General features: G+C 38.2%; 2 protein-coding genes across 3 annotated transcripts in view; one reads left to right on the top strand and one right to left on the bottom strand.

The window, feature by feature from the left end:
* The window catches only part of LOC109447443 (uncharacterized), a 174,912-nt gene that overhangs the window by 39,474 nt on the left and 115,492 nt on the right, over positions 1-19,946 (top strand). The window contains exon 4 of the mRNA XM_088792650.1: positions 11,455-11,530. Within this exon, the coding sequence (XP_088648776.1) occupies positions 11,455-11,530 (76 nt within the window). The remainder of the gene's footprint in view (positions 1-11,454; positions 11,531-19,946) is intronic.
* Positions 1-19,946, bottom strand: part of PHYHIPL (phytanoyl-CoA 2-hydroxylase interacting protein like) — a 128,093-nt gene that overhangs the window by 87,798 nt on the left and 20,349 nt on the right. The gene's annotated exons all lie outside the window — the stretch shown is intronic.

Below are 19,946 nucleotides of genomic sequence, written 5' to 3'. Positions count from 1 at the left end.
TAAGGTATGGGACTAAATAATAACTTTCTGTCCTTTCTAGTGATTACCATTTGAGAATATCATGATTCTTTTTCTGAAAATAATGCTTTCTCTTAGCTAAGGCATCACTCAGATGGGGGTAAAAAATTTTATTCCAGTCTTTTTATCAGAGAATGCTGGAGTCCATGCATAAGCTTCAAGCACATCCATGAATTAATAAAATTATGCTTGTAGTATTTTGTTTGTAGGTGTATTTTTTCCTAGGCAGGCGGGTCTACAACTCTCATCAAACTTATAAAAGTATCTGTCTCTTGATTTCAAAAATCAAGGTGAAGAACCATTTCTCTGGAGCTGGGAGTGTGGGGGATTTAACATCATTAAAAAGTTTGACTTCCAAATTTTAATGCAAAAGCTATTTGGAGGTATAAAATAACTCTAATTACCTTAAATTCACAAAATAAATATCCTTTCTACTCTATGTAATGATACAGGAACTTAAAGTTTATTGTGATCTTTGTTTTAATACTTATTATATTTTTATACCCGTATTCTTTTGTGGTAAATTCTTTCTTTTTTCCCTTTATATCCAGAGTTCTTTTCAACCCAGTTATTATTCCTCTGCCTTTGCTTGTCTGTTTCACAAGCCATTCTTTCATCTATCATTCCTACCCCGTTACTTTCCCCTGACAAGATTGCTTGGTGGGCATTTGCCTGCTGCCTCCTCCATTCTGGTCTCTACTCCTCTGCTTGCTGCGGGAAGTGCTCTGGCTAACAGAGTGTGTAACCATAGGGACTGCCAGTGCCAACAGCATACCAAAAACACAGCTCTGGAAGAACATCAGCCTGACCCTTTCATGGGCGCTTCTTTACAGAAAGCAGCCTATGTCCCTGGATAGAGTTAGAACTTTATAGCATGGAACTAAATTTAAACATAAAGGAAACTCTATCCCTTTTCATTTGAGAAGTCACATCTTACCTAGTCATTGGAAGGGGAAGGGTGAGGTTAGGAGGATAAAGGGTGGGCTGTTGCCCCTCACCATCCATATTCAGGCAAACTGCTACTATGCTGGTTCCCATAGAGTGAGATAACTCCCCTGCCTACCCCTACCCCATCAAAAGCCATGTGACACATAAGTAACTTTGTTTAGTTGTGTGTTTAATAGCTAAAAGGGGTTCATCTCAAAGCTAGTTTTTAAACATAAAATGAAGAATGTAACTCAATAATACTCAATGTATTATAATTGTCATTACCATAGTTCTGTTTATTGAGCAGTACCTCTTACCAGATACTCTGTTATATGCTTTACATACATTATCTCTAAATCTACCAATAGTCCTAAGAAAGAAATAGTATTATTATTCTCACTTTTCTGATGAGGAAACAGGCTTACTTGGTCCCCGGTTACTCTGCTGGCAAGTGGTAGAGCTGGCCTTACACTAAGGTTGAAGGCCAGAGTCACAAACCTAAAGCTCTAGTGCACTTCAGTGACTGGTTCACAATGAGTTTCTGTTGTTAGGTATTGCAGGCAAGAATAGGGTGGCAACGGGAGGGAGAGGGGAAAGCAGGAACAGGAATAGGGAGGCATGTTCCAGACTGAGGATTGTGTGTTTCATTTACCTAATTAGATTGTTTTCCTTGAGGTCAGTAATTTGGTTTCTCTTAAGTGCCTTATACATAATAGGTGTTTAATAAACTTAAAAAATGGGCAGGGTAAAGGGGAAGGAGAAAGGACAGATGGGTTGAAAAGGAAGTAAAGAGAAAATGAGAGTAGTCATGGAGAATGAAGAAAGAAAATGATGGGGAATGCATACATATGTGGGGAAAGAGTAGAGAAGAGACGGCGGCAAAAGGAGACAGACAAAAAATGAGGTAGAAGAAGATGAAGGGAGAAAGCCCAATTCATTTTCACTTTCTGGCTCAGACAACACCCACTTGGAGTCTGGGCTTTGAGCAATTTTCATTATGAAATTTAGTCCTTTGAAACATTAACCACATTCACCTCTGAGTGCAGGTTTTCACCAACAATTTCGTCCTTTAGATAACTTCCAACCAACAAGGATCCCTAAGTCTTCTATGACTGGCAAAGTACGGGAGGAGAAAACCAGGAGTTTGCAGCAAATATATAGGTAGCAACAGCCCAAAAGGAAACGTGTCATAAGGGCAATAAGTGGGCTGAGGACAGGAAACGACCTCTCGTTTGGATGGGGAAAGGTAAGAAAATAATTTTTGAGTGCAGAAGTAATTCATTACCAAACAAATGGTAAAATTACAAGGTTAGACTTGGCAACAATGAGATTGAGGGGTACGACACTTTAAGAAGAGGGAACATTATTTACAACAGTGCAGAGTGGAGAACTTATTTGCTGGAATGCAGCACACGTATCTATTTGCTTGCCACTCGTCACTTTCAGCCCCTCCCCCACCCCCACCTTTCCAGCAGTTCATTTCAGCCTTTTCAGTCTCCTTTACCACTTCTTTTCCTCTGCGCATCCCTAAGTGTTAGTGTTTGCTACATCCTATCCTAGAGTGTACAGACACTTTTAATGAACCGTCTTAAGCCTTCTTGGCTTCCCCTGTCTCTGAAGTCCTTGCCCACTTGTTTTAGCCCTGACACTGCCATAGCTACCGATTCTGGGTGGGCTTCACCAGCTGCTGCCCCACTGGCTTCACATGGGTCCCACCTGCAGCGCTTGGCCTCATGGTCACTGTGTGCCACTTGCCTCCCAATTTGGGGCTTTCTGACAGCCAATGACTCATAAGATACCCCAAAGATCCTACTGGCCACATATGCAAAGAACAACCCAGAAGTGGAGGGGATGTGTGAAAGTTAACATCACTGGGCAAACCTTTGACCAATGGGAGATGGGAACCATGATTTGGGGCTCATATATTCTTTTCCCCTTCTGGCCCCTCCCCCATACCGTGCTGAGCTCAGATCTCTTGAAAATTTGATATCAGGCAGCAGCCAGCAGGGTAAAGCAAACTCCTGTTAGTCCTACTCTCTCCCTTGACTCATTTCCCTATTTCACCTTCTATTTCCATTGGATTGTACACCCTAATGTAGTAGCAGCACAAACGCGCCTCCCCATCCTCCTCCTCCTCCTCCTCCTCCTCTTTCTCCTCTTTCTCTTTCTCTTATTCCTCCTCCTCCTCATCTTCCTCCTCCTCTTCCTCCTACTCTTCTTCCTCCTCCTCTTCCTCCTCTTCTTCTCCTCTTTCTCCTCTTCTTCCTCCTCCTCCTCCTCCTTCCCCTCTCTGTCTCTGTCTCTGTCTCTTTTCTACTATTAGTAATCTCATCTACTCCCTTGGTTTCAGGCATCCTCCATGTGCACACGAATTCCCTATCTACATATCTAACCCAAATCTCTCCTTTATAATACCCAGATATAGTGATTTGAGTATTTCTAGTTGGATTTCTGACAAGTGCCTCAAACTTCTCTAAAATAAAATTAAATGAACCACCTTCTTCCACCATCCAGTTGTCTAAACTACATATCTGGGAATCGATCTTAGCAAGTCCCTCTCCTTTCACCCTTCGATTATGTTTATCAGCAAAGCTTGCCAGTTCTCTCGAAATCCTCCCTGATGCACCCGTTTCTCTCCATTCCCACTGCAGTACCCATGTTCAAGCCAACATCGTCTCGTTCCCAGCTTTCTGCAACGTCCTCCTACAGGTCCTTTGACTACATAATTTGCCCCTCTCAAATCTCTACAGGTGATCTAGATAGATGTTCCCCAAAGCACACATTTCATCTTGTTACAACCCTGCTGGAAATCCTTCAATAGCTTTCAGATAAAGTCCAGACTCCTTAGTGGCTTCCAAGGTTCTCAGTTCCCTGCACTGTCTGCTTCTTTAAACTCTTGATTCTATATCCTCATGTTTACCTGGCCATGTTGAATGTTTTCAGCTTCTTAAAAGAGCCAGACTCTCTTTCACTCATTGTTTGTCCTTTAGACATTTGCGTTCCTCTCCCTTAATCATTCTTCCTTTTGCCTCTCTGATTTTACTCGTTCTTTCCATCTCCACATGAGTGACACCTCCTCATGTGTGAGAGTTTGAGATTCAGAATCTGAAGCAGTCGTGGGTACTTTTGATCTCTAAATTGGGGATTACAATTTAGATGGTTTAGACTAGAGAGTTGGAAGAATTACTAAAACTTATCTGAAGATGAATGGGATGATGGCTGGCAGAAGGAAAACCAGCCAGCTGCTAAATACATTTGAGGAAAGGGAGAGAGTTTCTCAGAGATCAGTATACAACAAAGTGAGGATTCTGCTTTGATATGGGATTGCCATTGCAGATTACAATGGAGGAGGTTATTCCCTAAGCTGCCAAGTCAGTGACCACTATAGCAATAGGTATAAATAAGCGTAGCTCTGATCTTTGGGCTCAATGATGCTCCTCCAGCAGAGCCACAGCTGTGTCCAGAGGGAGCTGAACAGCGACAGCTCACATCCTTTGTAGTTCCAGTGGCACAAAACAACAAAACTCCAGAGGTAGGCAGAGACTGTAGTAATTGTGTATACTCAAGTACACATTAGGATAAGTTAGATGCTTCTACATACAGAACTGAGTAGAGGTCAAGTTGATGGAAGTAGGTATACTTCATTAAATGATTAAATTCTGTGCACAACCCAATTTACACCTCCAATCTAATTTTCTCATGTAAGTCTTTTATGTTTTTATACCTATGGTCCAACATTTGTGGGCCATTAAATAAATTCCACCAGGAAGCTTAAACACACACACGATAAATGAGAAAGAATTACTAAAAATTAGATCAACCTCATCTAAAAGTCTATGCCTGCGTACACGCAGCAAATGGTATCGTCCACTGTGCCAACAACACTTGACAAGTGGAACTAAATGTTCAACTCATGAGAATCTCGGAAAACCTGACATAACAAAATCCTGACGTCAGTTTCACTTTTAAACCATATTTTGGATATTTAATTAAAAATGATCTAGTCACCTATTTATTCATTTAACATACATATATTGAACGCAACAGGACAACAACTCTGCTCTGATGGAGTTTATAGTCTATTAGCAAGATAGGTATTAAATCATTGGTTCATTCATTACAGTGATACTCAGTGGGACAAGGAGAAATATCCTTAAGTTCTTTTTGGCCTTCTGGGCTCCTGGCTAGATTAACTGAATTTTGCAACATCATAAATTATGTTAAACTGAAGTTAAGGCTAACACATTTTAGATAAGACTTTTATTGATTTTTCTAAAAAGTTTCTATGTTTAAGTTCCATTGCCTGGAAAGAATTGACTCATCTGTGACTTAAAACAACAACAACAAAAACACACCATTTTTTTCTAGGTTCCATGTGTGAGTTCTATCACCTAAAAGAATTAACTCACCCATGAGGGATATGTAATGATATCCAGAGAGACATTGCCCTAGTTCTTGGCTCAGGTCCCTGACGATGGATGAGCTGCAGAACACGGTGTGTTAGGAAAGTGATTTAGCAATTTATTCCTCATCTGAAACCTGTGACACAGTTTATCCTCACTTAACAGGCAAGCATACTTCTAAATGGCTTTTTCGAGGTCCTATCATGAGTCAACAACAGAATAAGGATTAGAATCTGTCTGTGCCTGAAGTGCTAAACTCTTGTCATAAATTCTCTCAGGCCATACTTTCTCTCAAAGAATATTATCTCTTATTTCCAGAATGAATAGATCAAAATAATTGACTCCAAAATAACTTCCTGATGCAGTATGCCATAGAAATGGTTCTATAATGAAACAAATGGAAAATATAAGCATTCTTAATGCGTTAATCATTCATTGAACAGTGCGGCCCTCAATTTAGATCAGACTTAAATGACTTTAAATAAATAATCAACTGTGTATCGGCACAGAGGTGGTCCAAAAAAGCTCATAAGAAGGGATGAAATAGGTTAGGAAGAAACTAATTGAAAACTCACTGCAATCTGAAGGAAAAGAAAAGTAAGTCATGTAAGACTCGAATGTGAGTTGTGGAGTTGAGCTAACAGTACTGCCAAAGCTCAAAGTAGAGAAAGCTGTCTTTAGGGCTGACCAAACATGGAGAAAAAATCATGATTGTAGGAAGGCAAAACTGGAGGAGCTGTGTGGGAGCCTTCAGCAGCACCACAGAGAAAAATAGCCCCATTCCACCCTGGGAAGTCTGCCTTGCTGAAAGAGTGAGAAGAGTCCCTGGCTAGAAGCCTCGGGTTGATGTTTAGGGAGAGTTGGAGGCAGGATGAGACACAAAAGAAGGTCAGAGATCAGGAGGCCTGGACTTGGGTGTCCTTCAAGTCTCAGGAAGAAGTAAGTTGGAGGGAAAGGTGCACAATTCCAAAGTGCTGAGGGGAAACTGCTGAATGCCAAGGGAACAGAGGCTCTTGGGGAGGATAACTTGTAGGGGGCAAGGCCTGGCAGAATTTTAAGTCTATGGCTATAATTTCACCTCAGGTTTCTGGCACTTATACAAACCACTGAAGGGTTTCAATTTTATGGAACCCACTGGTGGGAAAGCTGCCCAGTAATTCAGTTTCCCTCTATCTGTATGTAACACATTGTTTTTGTAGTGAAGAGATCATTGAGTTTTCAGACAGCACAGAAAAATCGCACTTTTCAACTGCAGGTGTAATACCTTTTTTTTTTTTAAACAACTGTCAAAAGTCCATTATTGGAAAATCAATTCTACAACTGATTTCTCACAACAGATTAGAGATAGCCAGCAAGTGACTTTCAGGACATACTCTTCCAGACTCTTTATTTTCCTTTTCTTCCCCCATCCATAGGCTATATCTAAGTGAGATTCGTACACTGTTACACGATTTACCTCCCAGGAAGAAATATTTCTTGTCTCTTTAGTATAAAGCCTACTATCCTTTTCATAAGAGTTATAAAAGAGCTTGATTTATGCTTTCTTAATGATTAACGATGTTCAGCATCTTTTTGTGTGTTTGTTTGCTATCTGTACTACCATATACCTATTATAAAATGTCTAAATATCAAAAATAAAGCAAAAAACCCCACAAAAATTAGCACTAACAAGTCCTGGCAAGAATGTGGAACCCCAGGAACTTTCATACGTTGTTTGTGGCATAGCCACTCTAATACATGGTTTACCACTTTCTTATGAAGTTAAACATGGACTTACTATATGACCCAGCATTCCCAGTCCTACGTATTTACCCCAGATAAATGAACACTTACATTCACACATGCAGAGAAACCCAAACTTCCTTCAACAGGTGAATGGCTAAACAAACTATAGTGAATTCATACAATGGAATATTACTCAACATTAAACAGGAACAAACTATTGATACATACAACAATGTGGATGAATTTCAGATGCATTCTGCTAAGTGAAACAAGCTAGTCTCAAGAAATCACATACTATATGATTGCTGTATATAATATTCTGGAAAAGGCAAAACTATAGTAACAGAAACATAACAGTGGCTGCTGGAGGTTATAGATCAGGGAGGGAATGGTGTGACTACAAAAGGCAACAAAGGGAATTTGGGGAGTGATGGAATGGTCTGTTCTGATTGTGATCATGGTAACATGACCCTCAGCCTGTGTTATAACTCAGAACTGTATACTGCTCAAAAATAGGTGAATTTTAATGAATGCAAATTATAAACAAACAAACCAACTGTTGAAGAAGTTTGTCTTTATTAAGTCAGTAGAACTGGTCCCCGTCGAGATGAGCTCCTCAGTTGTGGATATTCACACCTTAGTTAGACTTAACATTCGGTCTTGAAATGCTAATGTAAAGCCTTTTAGAGGTGGGACCTAGAATCAGGATTTCTGTAGTCATCCTACTTCTCTTTCATGAAGGAAGAACTGATGGGAAATGTCACTAATGCAAAGAAAACAGCTACATTTGAAACAAAAGTTTTAATTTATTCTTTTAAAACATAATTCACATCACATGTTTGTTTTGTTTTTCGTGCATAACAGTGGGTCTTGGTGGGCCAGAGATGAGATTGAGCAAGTCCACAGGGCAAAGTGAGGTGACAACTGTCTCCACCCCACCCTTGTCCCTGTTCAAATATCTATTTGCATCTATTGAGTCTTCTGGAGGTGGAGGGTTGGTGCCAGCAGAAACATGGCTGGAAGAGACGACAGCGCCACTGAAATCCAATTCATCATTAGAGAAGAAAAATCTGGTAGGAGAGGAGCAGTGGTCTGGAGTAGAGTAATGGCTGAAACCTACTCCAATGGGGAGTACACGGAAAGGGCCATCTTTAGTCCTAGGTAACTGCTTTGTCCCTCTACCAGCACCTAAGTGTCACACAAAGGAGAGAACCTTCTCTCTCTGGCTTCATAAGTGCCTGTAAAGCTGAGCATCATTAAGTAAATTTGGAGAGACTGAGCCAGGTTAACAAAGCGACTGGAAGCAGAAACCAGGGAAATACTAAGAGCTTAGAAGGGACAAAACAAGAGATGGGGATTCCAGCAACATTGGGACCGAGATGACATTGAGGGCCACTCCCACTTCCATGGCTCCAAAGACAGAAATGCTAGGTAAAAATATAACAAAAAATTATAATGCCATATAATAAAAAAGAAAAATATTCGATATTAAAAATGAAGAAGAAACATGAAAACAGGATAGTAAGCTTATGAGCTAATGCCATGACCACTGACCAGTGGGGTACTGATCCTAAATATGATCCGAATGGCCAGGAAGTTGGGTTTTAGTGCCCAGGCAAAGGCCATAAATGTAGCCTTGCCCCTGTCCCAAGCTGAGAGCTAGAAGTAAGATTCTTGCACAAATCTCAAAGATAAGATGCCACAAGGGTTGCCTTTTCTATAAACCTGAATCTGAAAATGGCAAGGAATCATATTATTAGTCTGGGACTCTGGGTAAAAAGGAAAGTTGGGGAACAAAATTAAAGTAGAAACAAAATACTAGGAAATAATGTCAAGGAATTTGGGTGAGCTTGGTAAAGAGCTTGAGAGAGAGGCAGTCAGTGTCCCAGCTAAGGGCATGTACTCTGGAGACAGATATCTGTGTTCAGATCCCAGCTCTACTATTTACTAGCTGTGTGATCTTGGACAAGTTACTTCCTTAAATTTGTGGTGGGGTTTTTTTGTTTTATTCTTTTATTTTTTTTATTTTTTTTATTTCTATAAGAGTTTATCTGAGCCAAACTGATGGCATTGCGAGTGAGCAAGATCTCAAATGCTCCCTCAATTTTCTCAATGGTAAAATTAGATAATAGTGCCTACTTCATCAGTATTAACTTACGAATATCTTACCTCTAAAATGTTGGGTATATTGATCTAAAAAATCATTTTATGAAAAAAATTAGGACGTGTGGAGAAGCTAACGTCATTAAGGTTATTTAGCATTCTCTTTAAAGTCAAGAACAGAATAAGAATGCCAGCTATTACTGCATCTGTTCAGTGTTGCACTTTATTGTGATAGCTAAGAAAAAAGAAATAGCACCGATAGTATTTTTCTCTGCAGAAAAGTTCCAAGTGACTTTACAAATAGAAATAATAAAGGTGCATTAAAATTGCCATGCATGAGATCAAATTAGAAGCATTAGTTGAATTCCTATATAGTATTTATTAAGTTGGTGCAAAAGTAATTGTGGTTTAAAAGGTTAAAAACAATTGCAAAAACCACAATTACTTTTGCACCAACCTAATACTTCAAATAATTTTTAAAGTGTAATAATAATAAAAATAATAACAATTGAAATAGCAAGAAAAACTCTGATATACCTAGAAATAAATCTAATAAATGATGTGCAAGACCATCATGAAAAATATTATAAAATATTATTGAAGGACATAAAAGAAGACTTAAATAAATAGACTGGTCAATGAATAGGGAAACTCAGTATAATAAATGTCACCTTGGAAATAATTTATGAAGTCTGAATGCTAATCATACCCCAATAGTAAAGAGCCAAGAATAGTTGAAGTAATTTTGAATAAGAAAAAAATGGGAGGATGTGATGTGCCACACAGATCCCTCTCTAGGAGTGAAAGAATTAATGCCCCCAAATGCTGGGAGCGCTGCTGCTGATAGATACTTCTTAGTTGTCAACTGCCTTCGGATATTGCCCCAGTTGAAAAGAGCCATCCAGCCCAAGGCCATACCCCTTGTCCAGGGCAATATTCTGATCAATGCTGGGGGAATAAAGGCCCAGCCCTTTGTCCCACTTTGGGACAACTCTGAAAGGCTATCCCAGCTCCAGAGCTGGGACTGCATCACAGCTCAGCTTCTCCTTCTGCCCAATTCAGCATTTTTCTTCTCTCTTCCATATATGTTAATCCCAAGAGGAATCCCTAGTAAACCTCCTGCCTGCTAATATCTATCTCAGGGGTTTCTTCCCTTGGAAATCCAACCCGTGACTGAGGACTTTCTCTTTCGGATATCAAAACCTGTTTATTATAAAGCTATAGTGCTTAAGATAGCATGGAACTAACTTCAGAATAAATGAATAGATGACATGAAACTGAAAAAGAGTGCAGAAACAACTTGGTATATGAGAAGTGACATATTAAATTGGTAAAAAATTCACTGTTTGGTAACAGTTGCTCTGACAATTTTCTATGCACATGGGAAAAAACATTAGGTCTATTGCCAAAAAATTACCATGAGGAACAAACACCTAAATGTTAAAAGCAAAAAATAAGTATTTTAATAAAATGTAGAATAGTGTATTTGTGACAAGGCAGGGAAAAAACCTCTTAAACGAGATGCAAAGGTTGAAACCATAAAGAAGAGATTGATAAACTTGATTATGTACATTAAAAATTTTTATTATACATCTCAAACTTGGAGATGTATAATCACTAGAGGAGTGGAACTCAAGCTACATAAAGACCTTCCACAAATTAGTAAGAGGGACAAACACCAGGTAGAAAACTAACAAAAGGTATAAACTACAAATTTGCAGAGTAAGAAACACAAATGGCCAAAAAACTTAAGGAAAAATGATCAAACTTACTAATAATTAATGAAATGTAAATAAGGAGATGCTATTTCTCATCCATGAGGGAAACAAAAATAAGTACAAATATACCAAATGTGGGGGAAGAATGAGAAAATAACAGCAGCCTCTTTGGAGAGGAAAATGATCGTATCTCATAAATTTTATTTCATATCTGTTATATATATCTTTGAAAAACTCATAGAAATTTGTATACAGTGACATGAACACTGATGATGAGTGTAATCTTGTGTGTATCAGCAAATATTTGGAAACAATGTACAGTGTCCATCAATAGGGGATGGATAAATAATTATATACAAATGATGCAGTAATAATATACAGCAGTTAACGTGAATTAAACACATACATGTTTCAACAAAAATCCTGAAAATGTAGTATGGAATAACAATGTGTGTAGTAAGATATAACCATTTATTTATCAAATTTAAGCATTGAAATAATAATTGTATACAATTTACAAAAAAATATATGAGTGGTAAATATTTTTAAATGTGTTACAGAAAGGAAGTGAAACAGCTTCAGAAGCGTTGCTGTCTTTGGAGAGTGAGAAGAATGAAATGGGAAAAGTCTTCAACTGTATGTTACATTTCATTTTTAATGAAAACAATCTGAAGTGAAAATAATCCGAATATAGCAAAAGGTTAATATTTGTTGATTTTGTGAGGTAATATGATTTTGAATTATAGATAGTCTGTGCATTTCTCTACAGGTTTGAAATATTTTATTATATTTATTTTAAAAAATTTAAAAAGCAGTGGCATGTACTAGAAGCCAGAAGTGAGCAGGAGTCTTGGGCTGGTTTTGCAAACATTTGTAAAACACGGCTTGAGGTGTTTCGAAAATACTTTGAGGGAATCTTTTAGTTTTTGAGATAAAAGTCACATAATATAAAATTTATCATTTTAATCATTTTAAAGTGTATACTTGTGACTTTCAGTATATTCATAGTCACCACTGTCTAAATCCACACATTTTCCATCACCTTTTTGTGGAATCTTGCAAGGAACCAGAAATCCTGCATTAGCAAATGATCAAGATATTAATATTAAGTGATTTTATAGTAATTCACAGAGAGAGACCCGAGATTATTCAATTTACGTGTTTTAATTGTTGTCTAAGTTGAGCTTTAGGGTCTTAATATTGCCCCCATAGATAAGAATAGCCTTTACCAACTTCCAGAGGTACTCAGGAATGCCTTTTCATGGGTGGCAACTTCACCCTCTGCCCCGTGTGATTTCATTCTCCTCGGAACACTGCCTGGACCAGAGAAACAGATGTGTCCTCTGCCTAAACCCTCTATGGCTATTCTCTCTTGCTTTCCCAGAGTGCTAGAAGACTTAGGGTTTGCTATAGACTGAATGTTGTATTCCCCTGAAGTTCATAGTTTGAAATCCTGATCCCCAATGTAATGGTGTTTGGAGCTGGAGCCTTTGGGAAGTGATTAAGTCATGAAGACAGAGAAATAGGTGTATCTCAAAAGCTTTCCTTTATTGATACTTACTCAGTTTAAGAGGTTTTTGACCTTTCCATCGGACAAATAAAAGTAACGCTAATTCTTCTAACAGGAGCGCCCCAGGTTCCAGCTCCTCATTTCCAAACCCTGCTTATTATTGCATCTAGATTTTCTGACTTCCTCTGGTTTCTAACAGCTGACTTATTGAGAATTTTCATTTAGAGAAAATCACCACCAGTATCCCAAAGATGTTAGCCTCAATGAAACATTTAGCTGCATGTCATCCTCGGCCCTTTAAAGCTCCCAGGAGGATTTCTGCCTATTCAGCTACCCAGAAAAAAGCTCACACATAGTTCTGTGAGGAGGCCTTTGGGCTGTGAAGCTTGTTGCATATTTTTGGCGTTATACTTGTGTGTGTAAATAGATATATTTGTAAACAGATATGAGGTTTATAACAAATACATTTAATGTTCAACTGTATCATTGAACAGAGATTTTTAAAAGTATAACAAGTCATAATTTTAGTCAAGGGCATTGGTTTGGTGGTAGATTTCGGAAATTGGGTATTTCTCAAAATCATACATCAGATATCCTTTTACATTTTTCGTTGATTTTTAGCAAAAGTGGAGAAAGAATATAAACTCCTTAGAATTCTTATATATTGTCCCATAGTTGCATTCTCAATTCTGAGGAACATACAAAACAAGGGCTAAGGTTCTTCTATTTGGTTCTGGTAAGACTGGAAGCACATTGGTGTAGTGATTAGAAGTTTGGCTTGCAATGAGAAAGATTATACTTCAAATCTCTGTCACTTTCTAGCCAGAAGTCCCTAGCCAAATTACTTAACTTCTGTAAGACTCAATTTTCTAAGGCGTAAAGCAGAAATCATAAAAGAATTCACTTTATGTTTTCTATGAGTACTAAGTGAGGTAATACATATGAAAAGCAGTAAGTATACAGGCATACCTCAGAGATTCTGTGGGTTTGGTTCCAGACCACTGCAATAAAGCGAATATTGCAGTAAAGTGAGTCACACAATGTTTTTCTTTTTTTGGTTTCCCAGTGCATACAGAAGTTATGTTTACACTGTACCAGTATCTATTAACTGTGCAATAACATTATGTCTAAAAAATGTATATACTTTAATTTAAAAATACTTGATTGCTAAAAAATGCTAGCATCGTCTGAGAATTCTTAGTGACGTGATCTTTTTGCTGGTGGAGGTTCTTACCTCAGTGTTAATGGCTGCTGACTGCTCAGGGAGGAGGTTGCAGACGGTTGGGGTGGCTGTGGCGGTTTCCTAAAGTAAGACAATAATGAAGTTTGCCACATCAATTGACTCTTCTTTTCACAAATGATTTCTCTGTAGTGTGCGATGCTGTTTGATGGCATTGTACCCACACTAGAACTTCTTTCAATATGGGAGTCAATCCCCTCAAGCCCTGCTGCTTAAATTATGTAATATTCTAAATCCTTTGTTGTTATTTCAACAATCTTCACAGCGTCTTTACAGGAGTAGATTCCATTTCAAGAAACCACTGTTTTTGCTCATCCATAAAAAGCAATTCAGTCACATCTTCAGGCTCCTCTTCTAATTCTAGTTCTCTTGCTATTTCTACCACATCTGTAATTACTCTCTCCACTGAAGTCTTGAACCCCTCAAAGTCATCCATGAGGATTGGAATCAACTTTATCCAAACTCCCATTAATGTTGATATTTTGACCTCTTCGCATGAATCACAGATGTTCTTAATGGCATTTAGAATGGTGAATTGTTTCCAAAGGGTTTTCAATTTACTTTGTCCAGGTCCAACAGAGGAATCACAGTCTATGGCAGCTATAGTCTTACAAAATGTATTTCTTTTTTTTTTAATTAAAGTTTATTGGGCTGACAATTGTTAGTAAAGTTACATAGATTTCAGGTGTACAAGTCTGTATTACATCATCTATAAATCCCACTGTGTGTTCACCACCCAGAGTCAGTTCTCCTTCCATCACCATATATTTGATCCCCTTTACTCTCATCTACGCCCCCCGCCCCCCTTGCCCTCTGGTAACCACTAAACTATTGTCTGTGTCTATGAGTCTTTGTTTCTCATTTGTTTGTCTTGTTCTTTTGTTGTTTTTGGTTTATATACCACATATCAGTGAAATCACATGGTTCTCTGCTTTTTCTGTCTGATTTATTTCGCTTAGGATTATATTCTCAAGATCCAGCCATGTTGTCACAAATGGTCCTATTTCATCTTTTCTTACCACTGAATAGTATTCCATTGTGTATATATACCACAACTTCTTTATCCATTCATCTATCGAGGACATTTTGGTTGTTTCCATGTCTTGGCTCAAAATGTACTTCCTAAGTAATAAGACTTGAAAGTCAAAATGACTCCTTGATCCACGGGCTGCAGAATGGATGTTGTGTTAGCAGGAATAACGATAACATTAATGTTGTGCATCTCTGTGACCAGGCGTGTTGTCAATAAACAGTCATATTTGGAAAGGAATCTTTTTGATCTGAGCAGTAGATCTCAATAGTGGGCTTCAAATATTCAGTAAACCATGTTGTAAACAGATGTGTTGTCATACAGACTTGATTGGTCCAGTTATAGAGCACAGGCGGAGTAGATTTAGCATAATTTTTAAGGGCCCTAGGATTTTCAAATGGTAAATGAGCATTGGCTTCAATTGAAAGTCACCAACTGCATTAGCCCCTAACAAGAGAATCAGCCTGTCCTTTGAAGCTTTGAAGCCAGGCATTGACTTCTCCTTTCTATCTATGAAACTCCCAGATGGCATCTTTTTGCAATATAAGGCTGTTTTGTCTACACTGAAAATCTGTTGTTTTGTGTAGCCATCTTCATCAATTATGTTAGCTAGATCTTCTGGGTAACTTGCTGCAGCTTCTACAATAGCACTTGATGTTTCACCCTGCACTTTATGTTATGGAGATGGCATCTTTCCTTAACCTCATGAACTAACCTTTGCTAGCTTCAAACTTTTCTTTAGAGCTGCCTCACCTCTGTCAGACTTCAGAGAACTGAAGAGAGTTAGGTCCTTGCTCTGGGTTAGCCTTTGGCTTAAGGGAATGCTGTGGCTGGTTTGATTGTCTATCCAGACCCCTAAAACTTTCTCCATCTCAGCAATGAGGTTGTTTCACTTTCTTATCATTCATGTGTTCACTGGAGTAGCACTTTTAATTTCCTTCAAGGACTTTTCCTTTGCATTCACCACTTGGTTAATTTTGGCACAAGAAGTCTAGCTTTCAGCCTGTCTTGGCTACTGACATGCCTTCTTCACTGAGCTTAATCATTTCTAGCTTTTGATTTAAAGTGAGAGATGTGTGACTCTTCCTTTCACTTCAACGCTTAGAGGCCATTGAAGGGTTTTTAATTAGCCTAATTTGAATATCCTAGTTTCTCAGGGAATCAGAAGGCCCAAGGAGAGGGAGAGAGGGGGGAACAGCCAGTCAACGGTGCAGTCAGAACAGACACATTTACTGGTTAAGTTCACTGTCATATGGGCGTAGTTCAGGGTACCTTAAAACAATTACAATAATGACATCAAAGATCATTGATCGAAGATCACCATAACAAATGTAATTGTGAGAATTACCAAAATGTGACACAGAGACATGAAGTGAGCACATGCCATTGGAAAAATGACAGATATACCTTGCTCAATGCAAGGTTGTCACAAACCTTCAGTTTATAGAAAACAGTATCTACACAACACAGTAAAGCAACAAGCAGTAAAATGAGTTATGCCTGTATAGCCTAGCACATCATAAGTGTTCACTTAATATTAGTGATTTTCTGGAACTTTGTTAGATAATTTTTGGTCATGGAGAGGGTCTCTGGGGAACAGCCAGAGGTTGCAGTGCAGTACAGTGTAATGTGAATTAGCTCAGGAAAATCAAAGTCAAAATTCGATTTCACCTGAAAGAGCTTGGGCAACTCAATTAATCCTCACTTATCCTGAATAGTGTTTTTTTAAAAAATACCCTGTGTTGTCCCAGCCTCCTTTTTCACATTTCTCTTGCTGTATACTTACTTTCCCCACCCTCTCTTTATCACAAACTGCCCTTAAAAAATAATCTCTTGATAATTGTTGACACCTTAATCAAGAATTCTTTCTCTCTACAGTAATTTATTTTTCAATATAATCATTCAGTGGGTACTGATGGGCTACTAAAGGAACTTTACATTTTCAGGAACTGATGTGAGAGAAGGGTTTTGAAGCATGTGGAGACTTCCAATGACTCTGAAATTATTTTATATGGATATTTTTCTTCACCGGCTCTATATAAAGCTGGATAGGCAAAAACCAAAAACAAACAAACAAAAATCTCGTGCTACTCTTTTCTTCTGGGTTGCTTGACAAACAGGATTAGTTTCTAAATCAATTGAAAATTGTTTTGTTCATTTGGTAAAAGTTTCCATTTCATACCTGAGTTCAGTTTGGCAATAAGCAAAACAGGTTGAAAGTCTCTTCATCTTTTTTTCCAGGTCAGCTGTGTCATCTTGCATCTACACAGCTGCTTTGTCATCGTGTATTTATGTAAACAGACATTCTGGAATGACTGCACTCAGGGATCTGGTCCCAATCTGAGCCCTGCTACTGATTCGAAGCCCCAGTTCCCATATTTATAAAATTAAGAGAATGGACTAGATGCTGAATTGCAAATAAGATTTATCTTACAGTCCTACTTTGAGTAATTGGTAGTGGCTGCCTAGGGTATGAGTTTGAGACAGCTCAGATGAATCTTGATGCACTGGGAGAGTGTTTTGTGATAAATTACCCATAAGCATGGGATAGAGGAATGAAGCCCCTCAGGCCAGATGTTTGCCATCCTGGACCAGGCAGTTGCCAAGGTCCTTCCAGTTCTAGCATCACATCAGGCTATGACTGATTCTCTGTTCACTGAAGATGCGAAGTGCCAGCCATCCAAGCAGGTCAGCCTCCTGCTATAACCAACTAGATTGCTGTTTACCTATACTAAATGTATTGTCCATTCCTTTCCAAAAGTACTTGAGGTGCAACAAATAACTTTTAAAAGCTAAAAAAGGAATTCACAAAAGAGATGGGGAAATGAGAGTAAAATATAGAAGAGAGAGTCAACTATGAAATTTGACGTTTGATTTTAATCTCCCTAACTTTATTCTCTACCACTCTATTCTCTCTTTCCATCTAATATCTATCGACTATGGCAAAGAACAAAGGGTCACATTGACCTGGTAATACTATGTGAAACTCTGGACATTTTTCAGGTTTTCTCATTAAAAAAACTGTCTGGTAGAACTCTGAGATTTGCTTAGGATTCTGTGTGATGGAGAAAATGTTTTTGCTCTTTTACTGAGTCAGATTTCAGCAGAGCAATCAAAATGATTAGTCTATTTAAAATTCATCGACGGTAATGATCATTTGCGTCATCCTGCAAAGATGAGACTTGAGTCTTACGTGAAAGCATTCAAAACCTCATTGCCTTCTACAGTGTCCTCAGATGCAAGCTACCCAATGCACAGTAAATGAATCAGCAAGCTGACGTGGGGTAGAGGAAATAGTCACATGTTCTAAAACTGCAGAGTTTTATGACTGCAGTGATATTTTGCATTGAGACTATATTAAAATACTGATCTTGGGAAGGAATTTACAAAGTATGATCATAAATGATGTATTTCTTGAAGATACTCTTAAATCTTTCTGCAAAATGGATTAAAAGACTAAGAACTTCTTTTATTAATAACAATTTGTTCAGTCAGACTCATTAGGGTTATTTCTTTTCCCAAAATGCTATAGACGTTTTTCCTCCAGTGATTTCTGTGCTCTCACCCTCTCTTCTATTTAGCATTGTTAGGTTACTGTTTGTTTGGTTTTTTGTTTGTTTTTAAATAAAAAGTGAAGCAGACTTCTGGTTTGGGCTAAAAAGAAGTAACAGGAATTGAATTTATCCTCTTGGCTGAAACAACACCAAAAAAAATCAAATGAGGAAACTATTTTCAGGATATTGGATATCAGGCAATAGAGGACAGTGATCTTTAAGAGATGGCAAACAAACGAGGGAACCCTGTGATTCCCAAAACTTGTTGCTTTGAGAAAGTTTCTAGGCCATGACACACTAAGGAGAACCACAGACAGAGCCTGGCGAACTTGATACTTGATTTGAGAAGATAGAACTGAGGACCTGGAGCGACCAAGGCACTTAGAGTTAGGCAAAGTACTGGAAAGGAGAGGACTGCAAAGAAAGAGTACTCTGGAGACAGGCAGAGGGTCCTCCTCAAGTATTCAGCCAAATAATGAGGGTATATATGTACAGCAACTGTCTGAGGCTGAGGGAAGAGTACTCCGATCAGAGACAACAGTACTGAGATCCCATGTAGAGATGGGGATAGTGCCAAATCCCTTGCCACACAGGAAAACCTTATAATTCCTGAGTCATTGCATAGAGTAATCAGAAAGAAGAGTCTTGCTTCTGGTAGAGATAATTAGACCTAGACAAAATACTGCTCAGGACTTGCCTAATAAGTATTGAAAACAATGGCAGAAGCGATCAAACTATTTCCAAATTACTTAACTGTGTCCCAGAACAAAACACAAGAGTAATTATAGGAATACAGAAATATCCAGCACCCAACAAGGTAAAATACACAGTATCATGCATCTAATCAATTGTACAAAGAAGCAGGAAATTACCACCTATTATGAAGAGAAAAATCAATCAGACAAAACTGACCCAGAACTGACAGAGATGTTAGAATTAGCTGACAAGGACTTTAGAAAATTATTATACTGTATTTCATATGTTCAAAAAATTAAATGCAATATTGAACATGCCAAATAGAGAACGATATTTTTGTTTCTGTATTTTTCAATTACAGTTGACATTCAATATTATTTTACATTAGTTTCAGGTGTACAGCATAGTGTTTAGACATTTATATAATTTGTGAAGTGACCCCCTCGATAAGTCTGGCACTCACCTGGCACTATACATAGTTGTTAGAGTACTATTGACTGTATTTCCTATGCTGTACTTCACGTCCCTGTGACTATTTTGTAAGTACCAATTTGTACTTCTTAATCCCTTCAACTTTATCACTGCCTCCCAACTCCCCCATCCATCTGGTAACCATCAGTTTGTTCGCTGTATTTATGGGTCTGTTTATTTTTCTGTTTGTTTTGTTCTTTAGATTCCACATGTAAGTGAGATCATATGGTATTTGTCTTTCTCAGTGAGTTGTTTCACTTGGCATAATACCCTCTAGGTCTGCCCATCTTGTTGCAAATGGTAAGATTTCATTTTTTATGGCTGAGTAATATTCTATATGAACCCCTTCTTCTTTCCCTAGTTGTCTACTGACCAACTCTTACATTGCTTCCATATCTTGCTATTGTAAATAGCGCTGCAGTGAACATTGGGGTGCATATGTCGTTTCGAATTAGTGTTTTAGGTTTCTTCTGATAAAAAGAAGTAGAATTGCTGGATCATAAGGTAGTTCTACTTTTAATTTTTTGAGGAACCTCCACACTGTTCTTTTT

This window comes from Rhinolophus sinicus, chromosome 15 (genome assembly GCF_057876585.1).
Source record: "Rhinolophus sinicus isolate RSI-liver-muscle chromosome 15, RSI-T2T, whole genome shotgun sequence".
Classification (NCBI taxonomy): Eukaryota; Metazoa; Chordata; class Mammalia; order Chiroptera; family Rhinolophidae; genus Rhinolophus; species Rhinolophus sinicus.
This window is presented reverse-complemented; position numbering and strand designations above follow the sequence as displayed.